The following is a 12362-nucleotide window of genomic DNA, read 5'->3' as shown; positions in this document are numbered from 1 at the left end:
TTATTAGGACAGCTTTCAGGAACCAGACCAGTTCTTTCTGTCAATAGCTTTTGCCTTAAGGTTATTTGCCACATATAAATTGCCACATCAGATGTTTTAAATACCAGTTACCATTATTTATTTAAATGTATTATTCCCTGTTATTTTATAATTAGTTGTGGTTTAATATTCTTTTTCATGCTACAGTAAAAAGTTGTGTTTTTCTCTTCTATCAAGTTTTATTTTCCAGAACTTGTTAATTTAGTTATTCTTGCATTTCAGATAGGTATGCAATATAGCCAGCAGGATACAAAAAAAAACCCAGCAGAAACACAGAAGTTGCATTCATGAGCACACCTTTATTACTAATTTGACATTTTTATCTTTGATTTGCCATATCCCCACTGCAGATCACACAAGCACTTTGCACTCCGTAAGGCTTAATTGCAACGGTCTGTCTGACAGCATACGGCATTGATGCCAGGGGTTTTTGACAACAGCAGGCAGTCGGTCATTCTGCTGCATCTCCTGAAATAGTTGACTAAAGAGATGAAGAGAAAGGACAAATTAATAACTAGAATAAAGCTTCTATACACAATATGGAGTAATTACATTTAGAATGTGGAATTTGTCCCGCCCATCTGAATTACAAACCCACAGATATGCTGGCATTAATGTCAGTTACTCATTACAGGTGTGTCCAGACAAACTGAGATGGCTAAATGTTTTGACAAAGAGCTAAAAAAAAAAAAAGGCATACAGGGATAATTGGTGAAGAGAGCAGAAATACAGGCATCATTGCCAAATGTGCATGTTTCAACAGTGTTGTAACATCCTTTATTAATACATCTGTTACATTTCAGGGTAGAACCTGCAAGACAGAGAAGAGTGGAGAACTGAGGAACAGCTGGGAGCAAAACTTTGTAGACATGGAAGACATTTCAAAAACCTGAATACTGATTTATGTGAGACGTGCCTGTGAGCTTTTGTGCATGTCAGTGTAATGTGCACATGCTTAATAATTTCAGACTGCTAATTGAAGGACATTCGGTTATGAATGTGAAACTGAACTGAAACCTCCAACATGCTCACCACTCATCACCAGCAGGGTAACAACCAGAGTCACAAGCAGGGTCCTCATTATTCTGCAGCATAAACAGGGTGGTTGTTGTCATGTGAAATCATAATTCACAAATACGTTTAAAGACCAAGTTCAGATTTAAATAATAAAACTTTTTAAAAAAATGAAACTTTAAGTTTTAATTTATTTAAGAGTTGAACAAACATAAAATATCCTTTAAAAAGATACAAAGATGTGTCATAAAACAGCTACATCAGTCCGAAGTGAGCCCAAGCTCTCCTGGTGAGCCTGCACTGCTTGTAAAAGATCTCTAAATCCAGTCTGGTCAACATCTTTTGCAAGTATATGTCAAAAAGGTCTTACCTCGAATTTGGATACAGCATAGAATGAATGCAGACTCTTGTCTCTGAGCTCTGATTTTCTACCTATTTGACTCACAACTAATTTCTTTTAACCTTTTAAGCTCTGCCATGCAGGTGCCCTCCCTCCTGATCACATGTCCCTTGTGTTGGTTCAGAAACCAACCCACAATTGTGTAACCAGGATCTACTCCATCACTGCAGCTGTGCTGCCACCACACAACAGAAGTGTCTCACACAAGAACAAGAAAATCACGAGTCTTTATGTTCAAATATAGCAATGATGTGACGGTTACGAGTACTAAGTTCCATGGAGAAGTGTGGCATTCCATGCAAGTGTGGATTACAAGCAGATCTATGGCATTGTGCCAAGATACTTGCCAAGTTTGAAGAAAATCAGTCTTGGAGTAGATAAGATTTTGTTGAAGTGATTCATCAGTCATGAATGTTAAATTTGCAGTGGATAGAACCAAAGTATACATCGAGTTTAAACTAAAGTTTAAATATAGTTATTTTCATACTTGCCAAAGTCTCTCAAAACTGTCATGAAGACATCACACCATACCATGCATTTGGTAAGGATAGGAAAAACACTTAAAATTGTTTTTGAGTTTAGTCCAGTTGCAGTTGAGTACTATTGTCAAGAGAGATGATACAAGTTTCAAGTTTGGTTTATTTGTCACATACATAGTCATACACAGTATAACTCGCAGTGAAATGGTTGAGAGTGCTCTGTCCAAACTGAGGAAAGAAAACAGGGGTGCATAGAGAAATATAGATATTCTATATATGTGAAATATATATATGCAAAGAGAAATATAGATATTCTATGTATGTACAAAATATATTAACAATGTATGTACAATATATGTATATTATGATTATATACACAATGTACAATGTATATGGTTGTGTATATATGTACACAATGTACAGAATGTACAGATCCGTTTTGTAGAATAACATAACATATTTACAGTTGTGTTACAAGGTAATTGAATATATATATATATATATATATATATATATATATATATATATATATATATATATACACACAGTTATACAGTTATGTTACATGGTGGTGGTGGTCCCCACAGTTTATCAGTTTCCCTGATTCAGGGCCCAAATGGCCTGTGGGAAGAAGCTCCTCTTCAGTCTCTCTGTCTTGGTCTTCAGGGAGCGAAAGCGCCTCCCTGACCTCAACAGAGAGAAGAGTCTATTGTTGGGATGGGTGGGGTCCTTCACAATCCTCCTGGCCTTGGTCTGGCATTGCTTGTAGTAGATGGTCTGCAGGTCAGGAAGTTCCGTGTGAGTGATGCGCTCTGCTGAACGCACTACCCTTTGGAGTGTTTGTCTGTCCTGCTTGGTGCTATTCCCAAACCAGACTGTGATGTTCCCCATGAGGATGCTCTCGATGGTGCAGGTGTAGAAGTTCCACAGTACCTTGGAGGGCAGTCTGAAGTCTCTTAGGCGTCTGAGGTAGTAAAGACGCTGACGAGCCTTCTTTGCCAGGGAGTTGGTATGGTGGGACCAGGACAGGTCCTGTGAGATGTGAACACCAAGGTACCTGAAACTATCTACTCTCTCCACTGTGGTTTCACTGATCCTCACAGGTTGGTAGTGCTGCTCCTGCTTCTTGCTGCAATCCACGATCAGCTCCTTTGTCTTACTGACGTTTAGGAGGAGATTATTTTCCTGGCACCAGTTTTCCAGGTGTTTAATCTCCTCCAGTTAGGCCCTCTCGTCGTTGTCCGAGATCAGACCCATGACAATGGTGTTGTCAGCAAACTTGACAATGATGGTGGAGTTGGAAGTGGCTGTGCAGTCGTGGGTGTACAGTGAGTAGAGCAGGGGGCTTAGGACACAACCCTGAGGAGCTCCAGTGCTGAGGGTGAGGGTGGATGAGGCACAGTTGCCCACCCGTACTGATTGTGGTCTGTCTGTTAGGAAGTTGGAGATCCAGTCGCACAGGGATGTATGCAGTCCTAGATCCCCCAACTTAGTAGTGAGCAGGGAAGGGATGATAGTGTTAAATGCTGAACTGTAGTCGACAAACAGCATTTTAACATAATTTCCCCTCCCTTCGTCCAGGTGAGTCAGTGTAGTGTGGAGCAGATGTGCAATTGCATCGTCAGTGGAGCGGTTGTGGTGGTATGCAAACTGCAGTGGGTCCATGGAGGCTGGCAGTGAAGATGTGATGAAGTCTCTGACTAGCTATTCAAAGCACTTCATCACAACTGATGTGAGGGCAACAGGGCGGTAGTCATTGAGGTCGGAGGGTCGAGGTTTCTTCGGGACGGGGACGATGGTAGATCGCTTGAAGCTGGACAGGACGATACCGAGCGTCAGCGAGAGACTGAAGATGTCGGTGAATACCGGGGCTAGCTGATCTGCGCAGGCTTTGAGGACCCTCCCGCAGATACCGTCTGGTCCCACCGCCTTCCTGGTATTCACCCTTTTAAACACTCTCCTCACGTCACTCTCCGTGATGATGAGAGGGCGCTGTTCTATGGTGGGCCCTGCGCATGTGCCATTGGCTGCGCCGATAGTACCATTAGCACTAGCGCCGTTAGCATTGGCGCTGCTAGCATTAGTGCTGTTAACAAAGACATAACTAGAGGTCTAATGTGATTCAGAATAAGGTTATCCATAAGTATAAGGGAGATACAGATAAGCTAAGACAACCTCTAACGTATCTTGCAGTATAAGGTCTTGGAAAGTCAGGGCTATGTCGTGTGATGTTTATTAGGACAGCTTTCAGGAACCAGACCAGTTCTTTCTGTCAATAGCTATTGCCTTAAGGTTATTTGCCACATATAAATTGCCACATCAGATGTTTTAAATACCAGTTACCATTATTTATTTAAATGTATTATTCCCTGTTATTTTATAATTAGTTGTGGTTTAATATTCTTTTTCATGCTACAGTAAAAAGTTGTGTTTTTCTCTTCTATCAAGTTTTATTTTCCAGAACTTGTTAATTTAGTTATTCTTGCATTTCAGATAGGTATGCAATATAGCCAGCAGGATACAAAAAAAACCCCAGCAGAAACACAGAAGTTGCATTCATGAGCACACCTTTATTACTAATTTGACATTTTTATCTTTGATTTGCCATATCCCCACTGCAGATCACACAAGCACTTTGCACTCCGTATGGCTTAATTGCAACGGTCTGTCTGACAGCATACGGCATTGATGCCAGGGGTTTTTGACAACAGCAGGCAGTCGGTCATTCTGCTGCATCTCCTGAAATAGTTGACTAAAGAGATGAAGAGAAAAGACAAATTAATAACTAGAATAAAGCTTCTATACACAATATGGAGTAATTACATTTAGAATGTGGAATTTGTCCCGCCCATCTGAATTACAAACCCACAGATATGCTGGCATTAATGTCAGTTACTCATTACAGGTGTGTCCAGACAAACTGAGATGGCTAAATGTTTTGACAAAGAGCTAAAAAAAAAAAAAGGCATACAGGGATAATTGGTGAAGAGAGCAGAAATACAGGCATCATTGCCAAATGTGCATGTTTCAACAGTGTTGTAACATCCTTTATTAATACATCTGTTACATTTCAGGGTAGAACCTGCAAGACAGAGAAGAGTGGAGAACTGAGGAACAGCTGGGAGCAAAACTTTGTAGACATGGAAGACATTTCAAAAACCTGAATACTGATTTATGTGAGACGTGCCTGTGAGCTTTTGTGCATGTCAGTGTAATGTGCACATGCTTAATAATTTCAGACTGCTAATTGAAGGACATTCGGTTATGAATGTGAAACTGAACTGAAACCTCCAACATGCTCACCACTCATCACCAGCAGGGTAACAACCAGAGTCACAAGCAGGGTCCTCATTATTCTGCAGCATAAACAGGGTGGTTGTTGTCATGTGAAATCATAATTCACAAATACGTTTAAAGACCAAGTTCAGATTTAAATAATAAAACTTTTTAAAAAAATGAAACTTTAAGTTTTAATTTATTTAAGAGTTGAACAAACATAAAATATCCTTTAAAAAGATACAAAGATGTGTCATAAAACAGCTACATCAGTCCGAAGTGAGCCCAAGCTCTCCTGGTGAGCCTGCACTGCTTGTAAAAGATCTCTAAATCCAGTCTGGTCAACATCTTTTGCAAGTATATGTCAAAAAGGTCTTACCTCGAATTTGGATACAGCATAGAATGAATGCAGACTCTTGTCTCTGAGCTCTGATTTTCTACCTATTTGACTCACAACTAATTTCTTTTAACCTTTTAAGCTCTGCCATGCAGGTGCCCTCCCTCCTGATCACATGTCCCTTGTGTTGGTTCAGAAACCAACCCACAATTGTGTAACCAGGATCTACTCCATCACTGCAGCTGTGCTGCCACCACACAACAGAAGTGTCTCACACAAGAACAAGAAAATCACGAGTCTTTATGTTCAAATATAGCAATGATGTGACGGTTACGAGTACTAAGTTCCATGAAGAAGTGTGGCATTCCATGCAAGTGTGGATTACAAGCAGATCTATGGCATTGTGCCAAGATACTTGCCAAGTTTGAAGAAAATCAGTCTTGGAGTAGATAAGATTTTGTTGAAGTGATTCATCAGTCATGAATGTTAAATTTGCAGTGGATAGAACCAAAGTATACATCGAGTTTAAACTAAAGTTTAAATATAGTTATTTTCATACTTGCCAAAGTCTCTCAAAACTGTCATGAAGACATCACACCATACCATGCATTTGGTAAGGATAGGAAAAACACTTAAAATTGTTTTTGAGTTTAGTCCAGTTGCAGTTGAGTACTATTGTCAAGAGAGATGATACAAGTTTCAAGTTTGGTTTATTTGTCACATACATAGTCATACACAGTATAACTCGCAGTGAAATGGTTGAGAGTGCTCTGTCCAAACTGAGGAAAGAAAACAGGGGTGCATAGAGAAATATAGATATTCTATATATGTGAAATATATATATGCAAAGAGAAATATAGATATTCTATGTATGTACAAAATATATTAACAATGTATGTACAATATATGTATATTATGATTATATACACAATGTACAATGTATATGGTTGTGTATATATGTACACAATGTACAGAATGTACAGATCCGTTTTGTAGAATAACATAACATATTTACAGTTGTGTTACAAGGTAATTGAATATATATATATATATATATATATATATATATATATATATATATATATATATATATATATATATATATATATATACACACAGTTATACAGTTATGTTACATGGTGGTGGTGGTCCCCACAGTTTATCAGTTTCCCTGATTCAGGGCCCAAATGGCCTGTGGGAAGAAGCTCCTCTTCAGTCTCTCTGTCTTGGTCTTCAGGGAGCGAAAGCGCCTCCCTGACCTCAACAGAGAGAAGAGTCTATTGTTGGGATGGGTGGGGTCCTTCACAATCCTCCTGGCCTTGGTCTGGCATTGCTTGTAGTAGATGGTCTGCAGGTCAGGAAGTTCCGTGTGAGTGATGCGCTCTGCTGAACGCACTACCCTTTGGAGTGTTTGTCTGTCCTGCTTGGTGCTATTCCCAAACCAGACTGTGATGTTCCCCATGAGGATGCTCTCGATGGTGCAGGTGTAGAAGTTCCACAGTACCTTGGAGGGCAGTCTGAAGTCTCTTAGGCGTCTGAGGTAGTAAAGACGCTGACGAGCCTTCTTTGCCAGGGAGTTGGTATGGTGGGACCAGGACAGGTCCTGTGAGATGTGAACACCAAGGTACCTGAAACTATCTACTCTCTCCACTGTGGTTTCACTGATCCTCACAGGTTGGTAGTGCTGCTCCTGCTTCTTGCTGCAATCCACGATCAGCTCCTTTGTCTTACTGACGTTTAGGAGGAGATTATTTTCCTGGCACCAGTTTTCCAGGTGTTTAATCTCCTCCAGTTAGGCCCTCTCGTCGTTGTCCGAGATCAGACCCATGACAATGGTGTTGTCAGCAAACTTGACAATGATGGTGGAGTTGGAAGTGGCTGTGCAGTCGTGGGTGTACAGTGAGTAGAGCAGGGGGCTTAGGACACAACCCTGAGGAGCTCCAGTGCTGAGGGTGAGGGTGGATGAGGCACAGTTGCCCACCCGTACTGATTGTGGTCTGTCTGTTAGGAAGTTGGAGATCCAGTCGCACAGGGATGTATGCAGTCCTAGATCCCCCAACTTAGTAGTGAGCAGGGAGGGGATGATAGTGTTAAATGCTGAACTGTAGTCGACAAACAGCATCTTAACATAATTTCCCCTCCCTTCGTCCAGGTGAGTCAGTGTAGTGTGGAGCAGATGTGCAATTGCATCGTCAGTGGAGCGGTTGTGGTGGTATGCAAACTGCAGTGGGTCCATGGAGGCTGGCAGTGAAGATGTGATGAAGTCTCTGACTAGCTATTCAAAGCACTTCATCACAACTGATGTGAGGGCAACAGGGCGGTAGTCATTGAGGTCGGTGGGTCGAGGTTTCTTCGGGACGGGGACGATGGTAGATCGCTTGAAGCTGGACAGGACGATACCGAGCGTCAGCGAGAGACTGAAGATGTCGGTGAATACCGGGGCTAGCTGATCTGCGCAGGCTTTGAGGACCCTCCCGCAGATACCGTCTGGTCCCACCGCCTTCCTGGTATTCACCCTTTTAAACACTCTCCTCACGTCACTCTCCGTGATGATGAGAGGGCGCTGTTCTATGGTGGGCCCTGCGCATGTGCCATTGGCTGCGCCGATAGTACCATTAGCACTAGCGCCGTTAGCATTGGCGCTGCTAGCATTAGTGCTGTTAACAAAGACATAACTAGAGGTCTAATGTGATTCAGAATAAGGTTATCCATAAGTATAAGGGAGATACAGATAAGCTAAGACAACCTCTAACGTATCTTGCAGTATAAGGTCTTGGAAAGTCAGGGCTATGTCGTGTGATGTTTATTAGGACAGCTTTCAGGAACCAGACCAGTTCTTTCTGTCAATAGCTATTGCCTTAAGGTTATTTGCCACATATAAATTGCCACATCAGATGTTTTAAATACCAGTTACCATTATTTATTTAAATGTATTATTCCCTGTTATTTTATAATTAGCTGTGGTTTAATATTCTTTTTCATGCTACAGTAAAAAGTTGTGTTTTTCTCTTCTATCAAGTTTTATTATCCAGAACTTGTTAATTTAGTTATTCTTGCATTTCAGATAGGTATGCAATATAGCCAGCAGGATACAAAAAAACCCGTATGGCTTAATTGCAACGGTCTGTCTGACAGCATACGGCATTGATGCCAGGAGTTCTTGACAATAGCAGGCAGTCGGTCATTCTGCTGCATCTCCTGAAATAGTTGACTAAAGAGATGAAGAGAAAGGACAGATTAATAAATAGAATAAAGCTTCTATACACAATATGGAGTAATTACATTTAGAATGTGGAATTTGTCCCGACCATCTGAATTACAAACCCACAGATATGCTGGCATTAATGTCAGTTACTCATTACAGGTGTGTCCAGACAAACTGAGATGGCTAAATGTTTTGACAAAGAGCTAAAAAAAAAAAGGCATACAGGAATAATTGGTGAAGACAGCAGAAATACAGGCATCATTGCCTTTAAAATTGCCCTGTTCAATATAGCAACTGGAGAAGTGTGGCATTCCATGCAAGTGTGGATTCCTGTCATGGAACGCTCCCCTTCCTGCTGATTACGTGGTACGTAAGTTTTTATAATTTACTTTATTTCTATTTTAATAATTTATTTATCTTTTAATGCATTCTAATTAATTTTTTACATTTCAATATCTAATATGTTTTCTATTTAAATCAACTACATTTAACTTTACTGAAATAAATTGTTTAGATAAGTGTATCTTTCTTTCTTATTCTTTTGGCAAAGACCTTCCTGAGGTGATAAATCTCAGGAAGTAATAAACTGTATTACTTTGAATGGGCCCTGTGAATGAAAAGCGCTATACAAATAAATTTACCTTGGCTTGGCATAAGTCAGGAGACTTGATGGTATTTATTGAATGCACACAGAAACGAGTCTAACTATGTATGGTTTCTGCATAGTATTAGTCACGAGTCTAACTATGTATGGTTTCTGTATGGTATTAGTCACGAGTCTAACTATGTATGGTTTCTGTATGGTATTAGTCACGAGTCTAACTATGCAGAGCAGCCTTTAAAAAGAAAAGGAACCATAAAACCTGGCAAACGTGGCAAAGAACACAAAACACATTTAGGAAGCATAACATTTTCTCACATGGTGACTTTGCAAAACTGCAAATTATAATGCTTTTGTTTGGTTTTAAAGCCACTGATGTCAGAACAATGTTGACATGGCAGAGTTGGAATATGCAGTGCTAAAGAGTACAGTGTGTTAGTACACAGTGTCAAGTGTTTTTATAGTCAAGTATAGTATGTTAATACAGATTATGGAGCGTTTAAAAGTCATCCGGGTGTTTGACATGTGATTGGACAAATGACTGTTGACACTGGCAAAAGAAATTGAGCCAACATGACTCTTAAAACTCTTATATGTGGAGGTTTATCTTCTGAGATTGTATTTAAGCACAACATGCATGCCATTCACTTGCAGAACTGGAATTGGTAAATTCATCAAGCAATTCACACAGGAAAAACCATGATGTCTAGCCTGGAGCATCAGTGACAGCGACAGAGATGACAAAAGTAGATGTATTTTAGAACCACAGAGTGGAAACCCACATACTTAATTTGCAGTGAGGCAGAAGGAGGGAACTGGAAGTACAGTGTTCCCTGTTTCCATAGACACAGCTCTAAACACAAGAACGAAACCTCAGCAATCTGAACCAACATGTTTTAAGGATGTTGTTCTTTAGTCTGTTCTTAATTGAAAAACAAAACAAAACAACAACCCCCCAAAAATCCTACAGGTAAGAGATGCTGTAAGAAAGTTGGTTGGACTCTTGTGACATCTGTAAAAGATGATATCCGTCTTCAAGATTAACTTCAAGATAACCATTAGAATGTGAATTAGATTAGGGTGTGACTGTGGACCTATGACAGTAGCAACTGTGACTGATAAAGATATTATAATGAAATTAAAGTTATTGATAGTGTGATATATCCAGATGTTGAAGCTTGGAAATATTTGTGTAGTAGCTGAAGCTGAAATACCTGTTTAATTTTTAATTCAAGGGTGTGTACACCAATATCACCACACAGAGCCAAAAGTAAGAGAATCTGTTTTACTATCCAAATATTCTAAGGTTTTCTGGATGGACCCCATAAGCCATTTCATTAATGAAGAATACAATTAAAATGATTTATGAGTTGAAGAGATGAAGATGAAGAGAAAGGACAGATGAAGAGAAAGGACAGATTAATAACTAGAACAACCTTCCATACACAATGTGGAGTAATTACATTTAGAATGTGGAATTTGTCCCAAACATCTAAATTACAAAGGACAGTGAACCCACAGATATGCTGGCATTAATGTCAGTTACTCATTACAGGTGTGTCCAGACAAACATGGCTAAATGTTTTGACAAAGAGCTAAAAAAAAGGCATACAGGGATAATTGGTGAAGACAGCAGAAATACAGGCATTATTGCCAAATGCGCATGTTTCAACAGTGTTGTAACATCCTTTATTAATACATCTGTTACATTTCAGGGTAGAACCTGCAAGACAGAGAAGAGTGGAGAACTGAGGAACAGCTGGGAGCAAAACTTCGTAGACATGGAAGACATTTCAAAAACCTGAATACTGATTTATGTGAGACGTGCCTGTGAGCTTTTGTGCATGTCAGTGTAATGTGCACATGCTTAATAATTTCAGACTGCTAATTGAAGGACATTCGGTTATGAATGTGAAACTGAACTGAAACCTCCAACATGCTCACCACTCATCACCAGCAGGGCAACAACCAGAGTCACAAGCAGGGTCCTCATTATTCTGCAGCATAAACAGGGAGGTTGTTGTCATGTGAAATCATAATTCATAAATACGTTTAAAGACCAAGTTCAAATTTAAATAATAAAACTTTAAAAAATGAAACTTTGTCCTTTTAAAAGATACAAAGATATAAAAGATGTGTCATAAAACAGCTACATCAGTCAGAAGTCAGCCCAAGCTCTCATGGTGATCCTGTGCTGCTTGTAAAAGATCTCTAAATCCAATCTGGTCAACATTTGCAAGTATATGCCAAAAGGTCTTACCTTGAATTTGGATGCAGTGTAGTATGAATGCAGACTCTTGTCTCTGAGCTCTGGTTTTCTAGCTATTTGACTCACAGATAACTTCTGTTACTCTTATAAGCTCTCCCATGCAGGTGCCCTCCTCCTGTCCCTAGAGTTGGTCATAGCGTTGCTATGCCAACATACCTAATTGTAAGCTACAGCTTGTTAGAGATTTTCTTTGATCAAATAAAAAATGGAAATTAATGATACTTTTTACTGTACTGCATTATGACGACAAAGACATTCCCATAGAAGAGTGCTGCTTTATTTTCTAACCTTATAGTTTTACAGTTGCAGTTTTCTTTTTAGACTTTTTTTTTTTTTTTTAATATACCACAGCCTTCAAAAGTTCACCACAGTAAACAGTGATATTAATATCCAAATGAAATATGGCCCCTGTGTGGGATTAATTGATATTACTCATACCTATAATTAAACCAATAAATAAATTATATTGTTTTTACTTTTATTTTAATCTCACAAGCAAATCTTTCATGTTCAAATATAGCAACAATGTGAAGGTTATGCATACTAAGTTCCATGGAGAAGTGTGGCATTGTGCCAAGATACTTGCAAAGTTTGAGGACAATCAGTCTTGGAGTACATTAGACTTTGTTGAAGTGATTCATTAGTCATGAATGTTAAATTTGCAGTGAATAGAACCAAAGTGTTCATGATTTTAAACCATAGTTTTATACTTTTCATACTTGCCAAAGTCTATCAAAACCGT

At 39.4% G+C, this 12362-nt stretch overlaps 2 protein-coding genes across 2 annotated transcripts; both read right to left on the bottom strand.

The window, feature by feature from the left end:
- Positions 1 to 318: 318 nt before the first annotated feature.
- LOC118241733 (weak neurotoxin WNTX33-like) lies at positions 319 to 1574 on the bottom strand. The gene is made up of 4 exons (XM_035528523.2): positions 1424 to 1574; positions 1072 to 1124; positions 740 to 850; positions 319 to 520 (listed from the first exon to the last, which is right to left on the bottom strand). The coding sequence occupies exons 1-4, from the start codon at positions 1441 to 1443 to the stop codon at positions 420 to 422; spliced, it is 285 nt and encodes a 94-aa protein (XP_035384416.1). The 5' UTR covers positions 1444 to 1574; the 3' UTR covers positions 319 to 419.
- Positions 1575 to 4482: 2908 nt separating this feature from the next.
- Positions 4483 to 5737, bottom strand: LOC118241732 (weak neurotoxin WNTX33-like). Its single transcript, XM_035528519.2, has 4 exons — positions 5588 to 5737; positions 5236 to 5288; positions 4904 to 5014; positions 4483 to 4684 (listed from the first exon to the last, which is right to left on the bottom strand). The coding sequence occupies exons 1-4, from the start codon at positions 5605 to 5607 to the stop codon at positions 4584 to 4586; spliced, it is 285 nt and encodes a 94-aa protein (XP_035384412.1). The 5' UTR covers positions 5608 to 5737; the 3' UTR covers positions 4483 to 4583.
- Between the last annotated feature and the right edge of the window lie 6625 nt (positions 5738 to 12362).

This window comes from Electrophorus electricus, chromosome 11 (assembly GCF_041902795.1).
Source record: "Electrophorus electricus isolate QZ-2024a chromosome 11, ASM4190279v1, whole genome shotgun sequence".
Classification (NCBI taxonomy): domain Eukaryota; kingdom Metazoa; phylum Chordata; class Actinopteri; order Gymnotiformes; family Gymnotidae; genus Electrophorus; species Electrophorus electricus.
This window is presented reverse-complemented; position numbering and strand designations above follow the sequence as displayed.

Bases quoted from the DNA above. Each gene is read 5' to 3' on its own strand.
- LOC118241733 (XM_035528523.2), bottom strand. From the start codon at position 1,443: ATGCTGTATCCAAATTCGAG. The intron at 1,125-1,423 runs GTAAGACCTTTT...TTTATGCTGCAG, and splicing joins ATGCTGTATCCAAATTCGAG to AATAATGAGGACCCTGCTTG. The intron at 851-1,071 runs GTGAGCATGTTG...TCTGTCTTGCAG, and splicing joins TACCCTGCTGGTGATGAGTG to GTTCTACCCTGAAATGTAAC.
- LOC118241732 (XM_035528519.2), bottom strand. From the start codon at position 5,607: ATGCTGTATCCAAATTCGAG. The intron at 5,289-5,587 runs GTAAGACCTTTT...TTTATGCTGCAG, and splicing joins ATGCTGTATCCAAATTCGAG to AATAATGAGGACCCTGCTTG. The intron at 5,015-5,235 runs GTGAGCATGTTG...TCTGTCTTGCAG, and splicing joins TACCCTGCTGGTGATGAGTG to GTTCTACCCTGAAATGTAAC.